At 39.3% G+C, this 10,715-nt stretch overlaps 1 protein-coding gene across 3 annotated transcripts in view; it reads right to left on the bottom strand.

Annotated features, from left to right (window-relative positions):
- Positions 1-561: 561 nt before the first annotated feature.
- The window catches only part of LOC126481435 (probable tubulin polyglutamylase ttll-15), a 71,248-nt gene continuing 61,094 nt past the window's right edge, over positions 562-10,715 (bottom strand). For all 3 annotated transcript variants that reach the window (XM_050105189.1, XM_050105190.1, XM_050105191.1), the window contains exons 8-10: positions 9,174-9,295; positions 3,101-3,320; positions 562-845 (exon numbers count right to left, since the gene is read on the bottom strand). In XM_050105189.1, the coding sequence (XP_049961146.1) occupies positions 732-845; positions 3,101-3,320; positions 9,174-9,295 (456 nt within the window). In that variant the 3' untranslated portion in view covers positions 562-731. The remainder of the gene's footprint in view (positions 846-3,100; positions 3,321-9,173; positions 9,296-10,715) is intronic.

Raw genomic sequence — 10,715 nt, 5'->3', positions numbered from 1 at the left:
AAAGGCGTGGTAACGCATCTAATCTTAAATGTCTCTCTGGGAACATGGTTAAGAAAACTTTTCTTAAGCTAAAAAAAAAAAAAAAAATAAAGAAAGAAAGAAAGTCCCAGAGACCATGTGCACCTATGGAGTTTCATACCTTACTGATGCGTTCAGCTTTTCTCAGCCATGAAAAAAATAATAAGTGAAGAAAGATTAAGTCTTCAGATTGCTGTTTTAACACAGAAATCATTTTGCAGCAACATATTTCCAATCTTGATTTGAAAAGAAAATATCAAATTTTAGAAGCTCAATAAACATTTACATACTTTCGAGTGCGTTATTGCTTCTTAGCTTTTGATGTGGCATCACACTTGGAATGTGTTTTTAGCAATCATGTCAGTTGCATGAGCTGCTGTCTTCAGCCACTGCACTCACTGTGGATCACAAAGTGACCCAGGACTCACACCCTGCCCCATGGCTGGCGTAGACCTGATCACAAAGTGTCTCAGCAATCACTTTATAGCTTTGTACAGTTGTTTTTTGCAATATAATCTACCACAAACAGATGAAATACAACAGTTCCAAATAAATGTATTCACTTTTATTTTATGGGAGGAATTTTATTACATGCTACCACTTCTAATACCCAGCCTAAATGTAAGATATCTACAAAAATGCCTTTTTTTAAGTTGTTCATGACCACACCTCCCTGAGATCAAATGGTTTTGGTACACAATTAAGAGTGTGTATTAAAGGCACCAAGACTTATTCTGTAAACATTTCCCTTGAAACCAACGCACCATTAATTGATTCTCTGGTGTTAAATCTTCCAGATATTTTCCTGTGCTGACAGCTGCCTCGTCCTGAAGTAGAAGAAGACGTATTACATTAATGACCATGTATAGTTTTGTATCTTAATACATATAAAAAGCTTCTTTTACTGAAGGTGTACAGACATTCACGCAGTCTGAAAAGTAAATGTATTTAACATATAATAACACAAAATTAAAACAATATAACAAATAAATACAAAAAATTATTACAACTATATGCATCAGAAAACACAACAAACTTATTTTATAAACCCAATGTAAAATGCAAAAATTGAAGAGAAGGCCCACATCTCGTGGTCGTGTGGTAGCGTTCTCGCTTCCCACGGCCGGGTTCCCGGGTTCGATTCCCGGTGGGGTCAGGGATTTTCTCTGCCTCGTGATGGTTGGGTGTTGTGTGATGTCCTTAGGTTAGTTAGGTTTAAGTAGTTCTAAGTTCTAGGGGACTGATGACCATAGATGTTAAGTCCCATAGTGCTCAGAGCCATCTGAACCATTTTTGAAGAGAGGGAAAATATTTAATGACGAAATGTGGAGGCTGCATAGGCACACATGACAATCGAATAACTATTGTCCTTGGAACTTTTGATTTTTTCTTCCTTTATTGGGGCAAGGGGAGGTTAGAGAAATATTGGGAAACATGAGGAGCAAACACATCTTATAACTGGTAAGGAAACAGAGGTGACAAAGTGTGTAAGAGGAAAAAACCTGGGAACCTGGACACCAGAATTAGAGATGGTTGCGAGCACGGGTGAATAATGACAAGAACTGCAGATGGTGAAAGCATAAAATGAAGTAAAGACAATTGAAGATAAGAATTAATAGATAATTTAGGAAAGGCACATTGTAGGAATGGAAGATGTGATAGAGGGTGTAAGTTCCCTCTTTTGTAGTTCAAAATGGCTGGTACAGGAAGAAAGGATCCATATGGTAAAGGAATGGAGTTTGCAATTAGCCGCAGCTTGGTGATGGGCACTGACATGGGTAGGCAATTTGTTAGTCATCATACTCACATAGAATGCTGCACAATAACTGCAACAAAGCTAGCAGATGATGTTTCTGATTCCACACTTGACCCTACCTTTGATAGAGCTGTAGTTGGAGGAGGCATATGACACAGGTCTGGCATCTGTGTCAATAACAGAGTAGTATCCTGTGCAATGTGGAGTGTTGTAGAAGTGAAGTAGGATGTTGTTTACAGGCTTTATATGATATATGACAACAACATGTAATTGAAGCCTTGGAATTTCAAGGTCTGGGATGGCTTTGAATGGTTGATGAATGGAGGAATGTCTTTGGTTTTGACACGATTATGGGAAGAATAGTGAAGTTTGATATGTACAAAGTTTTTGTGGAGCCAATGAGTGGGTGAAGAAACTATAAAGGTAGATCATAACGCTCACTGTAGACAAATGAAGTAAATCTGGGAGTATGTATTGATGTTCTACAGGAAGGGACAGAAACTGTCCAACCATGGGTCCAGATCAATAGGACAAGGGGTTTAATGTGCAATATGAATAGCAAGTGGAAGGTTGGGGAAGGAGGGATCAAAGCAGTTCCACAGGTTTTTTGTGAATTTTTCCTTCAAATGAAAAGTAATTGTAAGTTACAATATGATTGGCCAAGCATGTTAGAAAAGAGATGGATACAATATGATTGGTTAAGCATGTTAGAAAAGAGATGAACTGTCACCAGTGTACCGGGAAAAGTTGTCCCCCATAGCAGCAAGGCTGTGTGCATAGATAGCAGTGGGAGGTGGAGGGGGGTGGGGGGAGGGGTAATGGGAGAACAGTAAAAGTGGTGTGGGATATGATTACCGTCTTGCATACAAGAAGGTAAAATGAGAACAATGGCTGGAATATTAGTGAATAAAGTTAGCAAAGACCCTGTTTAAGGGGGCTTCAGAACATCCACAATGAGACAACCAGTAGAGAGACCCAATGATTTATGTGCATATCAGTTTTGGAGCAAGTAAAACGTACGTGGATAGCTAGAGTGATGGTGAGGCTGCATTCAGATTGTGGGTTTCGGGATTGGTACAATGTATCAGACATTATGTTACACTTGTGTGTGGAGATCATTGTTGTGAGATATGCAAGAGAAGTTTATATATATCATTTCCAGCATAATATTTCAGTTATCTACTATTAACATTTGATTTCCGAATAACTGGTTGGTTACTAAATTACAGAAATCCACAGAGACGGATACAATTGAAAGCTCAGAAAATGTTGCTTTGAGGCACACATAGTAGCAAAATTGGTAATTAAATAAATTAATATATTTACCATAGATGGAGGAAACAGTCGGCGACAGTCTCTCCTGAAAACATGTTCTTTGTAAGCGCTCCGTAATACGTTAAGTGTCCAACCCGTCAGGCAAGGTCTGCATAAAAGACACTCATGGGAATCACAGCTGCTACATTTCTTGCAGATTTCAGGAAAAACAACAATATTTTTTAGAGATGCTTGCATCTCTTCAGTTGCAGCTTCCACATCACTATTTTTTCTGTAATTGTAAGACATATAGTAACTCAGTAAAACTACTACAGTGTTGGTAACTATCCTTCCTTTTGTCCATTTTTCACCATGAGTGGACGAAAATGTCAGCAATATAATAACACTTGCACAAAAAAAATAACATTTACAAGAATAACAGAAAGAACAACTTAACATTAAAGTTAATATTTCAACTATTGCCTCAATTGAGAGCACATAAGAAGAACAGACTCCTAAGAATATATTAAAATTTGTTACAAAGAAAGGACCAGATATGTACAATTTGAACGAATTCTTGTTCAGCTGAAGCCAGAATTTAGGAATAATATCTAAACTAAATTTTTTTTGTCAGAATTGCTGGAAAAGGGGATGAATATTTCTTAATATAATTACTCTGCCATAGTTGTAAGGATAATGTATCTGTCTTTTTCTTTCATAAAAAATCTTAATAATTAATCAACATACATAGGGCAGAAATGCTTCCACTACACTAAATTTTACAAAAATCCATTTTGAATTATAATTTACTCATCACAGCCCTGGAAAACAACTCTATTGACATTAATGACACATGTTTTCTTTATAAAACCACGGCTTAAACTGCACCATAATATTTATTACTAGGTAAATCAAAAGAAAGTTTTTTTTCTATAGGTTAATATTTCTAAACACAAAGCAAGCTGAGTTACTTTCTTGATCAGCCTATCAATAAACTTAAGCCATTTCATTTAGTGTTCCTATATTAATTGATTTCTATAGTTGGTGTTTCAGGAGGAATGGTCAATATTTTAGGACACTATAGTATAAACTAATTCAAATAAAAGATTCCATTTTATATGTCTCCAGTTTTTATTGGTTACGGAGGTATGGCTGTTACAACGTAAAACAATCAAATACTTACAGAAGGTTTTAAGGAAAGGCAAATGATTAAGTTCAAAGTTTATTTTCATAAATCCCACCTCCAATGTCAGTGCAGTTTCAAATTCTCTTCAAGACACTATGTGCACCCCTCCTGAGGTTGTCTTGGTGTTCTTTTATGGGGCAGTACTATTCATAAGCCAAGCAATAAATTCAGCTTGTGTTTTACTTTTTCTAAACAGACTTTGCCTTTCAATCATCCCAACAGGCAAAAGTCTAAAGAGGTAAGGTCTGGGGACCTAGATGGCCAAGAAAGTGGCTGTGTCTGGCAATCCATCTTATAGGAAAAATTTGGTTTAAACAATGTGTCACTTGACAACTAGAATGTGCAGGAGTCCATCATGCTGGAAGAATTTACCCACTCTTGTAGCCAAAGGAACCTCTTCCAATAATTTGGGAAGCTTGCTTCCAAGAAAGTCTAGTTAGGATTGTCCTGTAACACAACAGGCCCACTCAACTGACTCTTTATCATACCACACCTCATCACATATTTACAGAGTAACACACTCGAAAACTCTTTCCACAAAGGCATGTGGGTTTTTGTCAGACCATCAACATGGATTATTAGTGTTACTGATTCCATCACAAATGAAAGTGGCTTCAACAGAAACGGTGTTAGAAGATTACTTGGCAATTTGCAATTAGCCAAAGAGAAAATTCCAATTTCCTATCTTCATGTCCTTCTCAAAGGTGCTCATTCTGCTGTAATAGATAAGGATGGAAGCTGTGCATATGTAATGTCAGCCATATTCCTGTATACAGAACACTGATACATGTAGAAGTTCAGTGTCTGTTTATTGAATGACTATGTTCTACCAACTTCTTCTTTTTGCATCACATTCTGTTCATTTGCACATTCAGATGAAATATGATTCCATCAGTAAATCATGTCTGTAAGCAACAGCAGTGTTTCCATCACAAAACACATACGTAAATATGATATTGGTATTTGTAATTACTTGTAGCATGCATAAATGATACTGTAAAAATGGCCAACAAATCAATATCACAGTTGAAAAACTCAGTTGTGTTAACTAAAGCACAACTACACAACACGAACTTCAAAATATAAATGGCAATTGATATCTACAACTGTAGCAAGTGCAGTACCAACAAACAAAACATAAACTTCTGTAAACAATAAAATTAGACACATTTTGTGAGGAATGTTTAATTTGTATTAGTGTAAACTACTACTTCCTGGAATATTAACTACTCTCTCTGAGATATCTTTTACATAATATCTGCAAGCACTTTTTATTTGCTTAAAAATACATGATATTAGTTTTTGTAAGACTGAGGCTTAAACTGTATTCTGTGAAAGACTGTACACCTGATTGGGTACTGTCCAGTAATAATTTACTTCCTCCACCCATAGAGTTAATATAGTTTTGTCAATAGCAAACTTCCCAGTTTTTTATTATTTTAAGTTCCAATTTGTCCTCTTAAATTATCCAGTGGATTACTGTAGCTAAAATAAATAAATAATGCAAAATAAATAAATAAATAATGCAAAATAATTAATAAGACGCTGTATAAAGTGGCAACCATGTATCCTGCAGAAATTTCTTCAATCACTATCTCTTGCACAACTACTCATTCCAGTCAGGCTTTTGCATTACGAGCACATAGCTGCGTACTTGTGCTTGTATACCACATTTGTTTGCTCTGAGGAAGAGTGCAAGTTCGAAAGCTGAACAGCTCTTTGTTTACAAGCTAAATACTCTTTCCATACAGTGAGCAGTTATCTTTCATCACATTACTGCAGGAAAAGTATTGTTTGTTGTTGTGGTCTTCAGTCCTGAGACTGGTTTGATGCAGCTCTCCATGCTACTCTATCCTGTGCGAGCTTCTTCTCCCAGTACTTACTGCAACCTACATCCTTCTGAATCTGCTTACTGTATACATCTCTTGGTCTCCCTCTATGATTTTTACCCTCCACACTGCCCTCCAATGCTACATTTGTGATCCCTTGATGCCTCAGGACATGTCCTACCAACCGGTCCCTTCTTCTTGTCAAGTTGTGCCACAAACTCCTCTTCTCCCCAATTCTATTCAATACCTCCTCATTAGTTACGTGATCTACCCATCTAATCTTCAGCATTCTTCTGTAGCACCACATTTTGAAAGCTTCTATTCTCTTCTTGTCCAAACTATTTATCGTCCATCTTTCACTTCCATACATGGCTACACTCCGTACAAATACTTTCAGAAACGACTTCCTGACACTTAAATCTATACTCGATGTTAACAAATTTCTGTTCTTCAAAAACGCTTTCCTTGCCATTGCCAGTCTACATTTTATATCCTCTCTACTTCGACCATCATCAGTTATTTTGCTCCCCAAATAGCAAAACTCCTTTACTACTTTAAGTGTCTCATTTTCTAATCTAATTCCCTCAGCATCACCCGACTTAATTCGACTACATTCCATTCTCCTCGTTTTGCTTTTGTTGATGTTCATCTTATATCCTCCTTTCAAGACACTATCCATTCCGTTCAACTGCTCTTCCAAGTCCTTTGCTGTCTCTGACAGAATTACGTCATCGGCGAACCTCAAAGTTTTTATTTCTTCTCCGTGGATTTTAATACTTACTCTGAATTTTTCTTTTGTTTCCTTTACTGCTTGCTCAATATACAGATTGAATAACATTGGGGAGAGGTTACAACCCTGTCACACTCCCTTCCCAACCACTGCTTCCCTTTCATGCCCCTCAACTCTTATAACTGCCATCTGGTTTCTGTACAAATTGTAAATAGCCTTTCACTCCCTGTATTTTACCCTGCCACCTTTAGAATTTGAAAGAGAGTATTCCAGTCAACATTGTCAAAAGCTTTCTCTAAGTCTACAAATGCTAGAAACATAGGTTTGCCTTTCCTTAATCTTTCTTCTAGGATAAGTTGTAGGGTCAGTATTGCCTCACGTGTTCCAACATTTGTACAGAATCGAAACTGATCTTCCCCGAGGTTGGCTTCTACCAGTTTTTCCATTCGTCTGTAAAGAATTCGTTATAGTATTTTGCAGCTGTGACTTTTAAACTGATGGTTCGGTAATTTTTCCCATCTGTCAACACCTGCTTTCTTTGGGATTGGAATTATTATACACTCCTGGAAATTGAAATAAGAACACCGTGAATTCATTGTCCCAGGAAGGGGAAACTTTATTGACACATTCCTGGGGTCAGATACATCACATGATCACACTGACAGAACCACAGGCACATAGACACAGGCAACAGAGCATGCACAATGTCGGCACTAGTACAGTGTATATCCACCTTTCGCAGCAATGCAGGCTGCTATTCTCCCATGGAGACGATCGTAGAGATGCTGGATGTAGTCCTGTGGAACGGCTTGCCATGCCATTTCCACCTGGCGCCTCATTTGGACCAGCGTTCGTGCTGGACGTGCAGACCGCGTGAGACGACGCTTCATCCAGTCCCAAACATGCTCAATGGGGGACAGATCCGGAGATCTTGCTGGCCAGGGTAGTTGACTTACACCTTCTAGAGCACGTTGGGTGGCACGGGATACATGCGGACGTGCATTGTCCTGTTGGAACAGCAAGTTCCCTTGCCGGTCTAGGAATAGTAGAACGATGGGTTCGATGACGGTTTGGATGTACCGTGCACTATTCAGTGTCCCCTCGACGATCACCAGTGGTGTACGGCCAGTGTAGGAGATCGCTCCCCACACCATGATGCCGGGTGTTGGCCCTGTGTGCCTCGGTCGTATGCAGTCCTGATTGTGGCGCTCACCTGCACGGCGCCAAACACGCATACGACCATCATTGGCACCAAGGCAGAAGCGACTCTCATCGCTGAAGACGACACGTCTCCATTCGTCCCTCCATTCACGCCTGTCGCGACACCACTGGAGGCGGGCTGCACGATGTTGGGGTGTGAGCGGAAGACGGCCTAACGGTGTGCGGGACCGTAGCCCAGCTTCATGGAGACGGTTGCGAATGGTCCTCGCCGATACCCCAGGAGCAACAGTGTCCCTAATTTGCTGGGAAGTGGCGGTGCGGTCCCCTACGGCACTGCGTAGGATCCTACGGTCTTGGCGTGCATCCGTGCGTCGCTGCGGTCCGGTCCCTGGTCGACGGGCACGTGCACCTTCTGCCGACCACTGGCGACAACATCGATGTACTGTGGAGACCTCACGCCCCACGTGTTGAGCAATTCGGCGGTACGTCCACCCGGCCTCCCGCATGCCCACTATACGCCCTCGCTCAAAGTCCGTCAACTGCACATACGGTTCACATCCACGCTGTTGCGGCATGCTACCAGTGTTAAAGACTGCGATGGAGCTCCGTATGCCACGGCAAACTGGCTGACACTGACGGCGGCGGTGCACAAATGCTGCACAGCTAGCGCCATTCGATGGCCAACACCGCGGTTCCTGGTGTGTCCGCTGTGCCGTGCGTGTGATCATTGCTTGTACAGCCCTCTCGCAGTGTCCGGAGCAAGTATGGTGGGTCTGACACACGGTGTCAATGTGTTCTTTTTTCCATTTCCAGGAGTGTATTCTTCTTGAAGTCCGAGGGTATTTCACCTGTCTCATACATCTTCCTCACCAGATGGTAGAGTTTTGTCAGGACTGGCTCTCCCAAGGCCGTCAGTAGTTCTAATGGAATGCTGTCTACTCCCAGGGCCTTGTTTCGACTCAGGTGTTTCAGTATTGTATCTCCCATTTCATCTTCATCTACATCCTCTTCCATTTCCATAATATTGTCCTCAAGTACATTGCCCTTGTATGACCCTCTATATACTCCTTCCACCTTTCTGCTTTCCCTTCTTTGCTTAGAACTGGGTTTCCGTCTGAGCTCTTGATATTCATACAAGTAGCTCTCTTTTCTCCAAAGGTCTCTTTAATAGCTTAAAATACACTATTTGACATTTGTAATATTTAAACATATTTAGTGTTTAGTACATCATAGTCTCACCTGTTGGAGGAATATAAAATTCTCCCAACACCAACCAAGGAGAACACACTGTACAGTACTTGCTCATACAGTAACTGGTTTGGTGGAAAATGTGCAGATGACAAGTTAGGTGACATATTTGCCTACAAAAAAAGAAGTGTGTGTTAGAAAAATGATCAGAAAAAATCAAGAATTTCTTAATAGTGTTATTAATGTTTTCACACATTTGTATTACATCTTAAATCAACAAAATGAAATAAGAAGGACAGGTAAGATATAATATAGTTGAATTTTGTTGTGTGTGTGCGCCTAATAATTTTTATTTATTTCTTGTTGATGAACAAAATACTTGTAGGTGTGACAGTCAGACATACTAAATTTTTTTCTTTTATTGCCAATGTGAATCTGTGACCTGGAGAAGTATGAACAAATACTGCAGTTTAACATACCATTGACAGTGAGGTGATTACAGATGGAATACAAGCTAAGAATGGATTAGGATGGGGAGGGAACTGGCCATCATTAATTGAATCAAAGACACCAGAATAAGCCAAAAGTTGATTTTCTAGACTGAACTTCACAAACTGTGAGAGACTAATTTGTAGAAATAATTCAAAAGCCAAGATTGCTTAGATACTGTTTACTGGATAACTGGTTTCAACACATTAAAGTTCCATCATCGGATCTGAATGTAGATCAACATTTATAAACCATTTGGATGTAACAATACGTGAGCCAGACCAGCTGATATAAAATCATTGTCACAAAAAATAAAAAACAACTGCTCTCTTGGTCATTCTTTTCCATAAGATATGTAAAACCGCAGCCACATGATAAAACTATTTGGTACATGACCGCTGCTCGGGCAACAACACTCGGCTGACCATTGTTAACCTAACAGTGGTCGTGTACCAAATAGTTTTATCTTGTGGCTGCGGTTTTACATATCTAATGGAAAAGAATGACAATGAGAGCAGTTGTTTTTTATTTTTGTGACAATTATTTTATATCAGCTGGTCTGGCTCATGTATCGTTATATCCAAATGATTTATAAATGTTGATCTACATTCAGATCAGATGATGGCACCTTTAGTGTGTTGAAACTGGCTATCCAGTAAACAGTATTTAAGCGATCTCAGCTTTTGAATTATTTCTACAACAGTGTGATCACCCCACTATGCACTATGTGTTCACTACAAAAATTTAGGATTGTAGTATCTTTGTGCCTCTTTCAGTTCAGTGTATATGAACAATGACAGTTTCATTGTGACTCAGATTCCATGGTAAATTACAGATCTGGCTATAACTCACTGGATGAGATAGTTTTTCACAAGTGAAAAGCAACAGAACCATGCCAGTGAAGCAAAGCATTGTGCAAACGAATATATAGGTTGATGACCACTTACATGCCTCTGAAGGTACCAATGAAAAGAAAATGTTCAATTTCTAAGCTGTATTCATAACCAAAGGGAACAACAAAAATGAAAATAACTATGAGCTCATAACATCAATAAATTTCAATATTTTTGAAATTATGAACACTTTTCTTAGATATGCTTGGGT

Source organism: Schistocerca serialis, chromosome 5, assembly GCF_023864345.2.
Source record: "Schistocerca serialis cubense isolate TAMUIC-IGC-003099 chromosome 5, iqSchSeri2.2, whole genome shotgun sequence".
Taxonomy (NCBI): domain Eukaryota; kingdom Metazoa; phylum Arthropoda; class Insecta; order Orthoptera; family Acrididae; genus Schistocerca; species Schistocerca serialis.
Note: the sequence above shows the minus strand (reverse complement) of the source record. Positions and strands in the feature narration are given on the sequence as shown.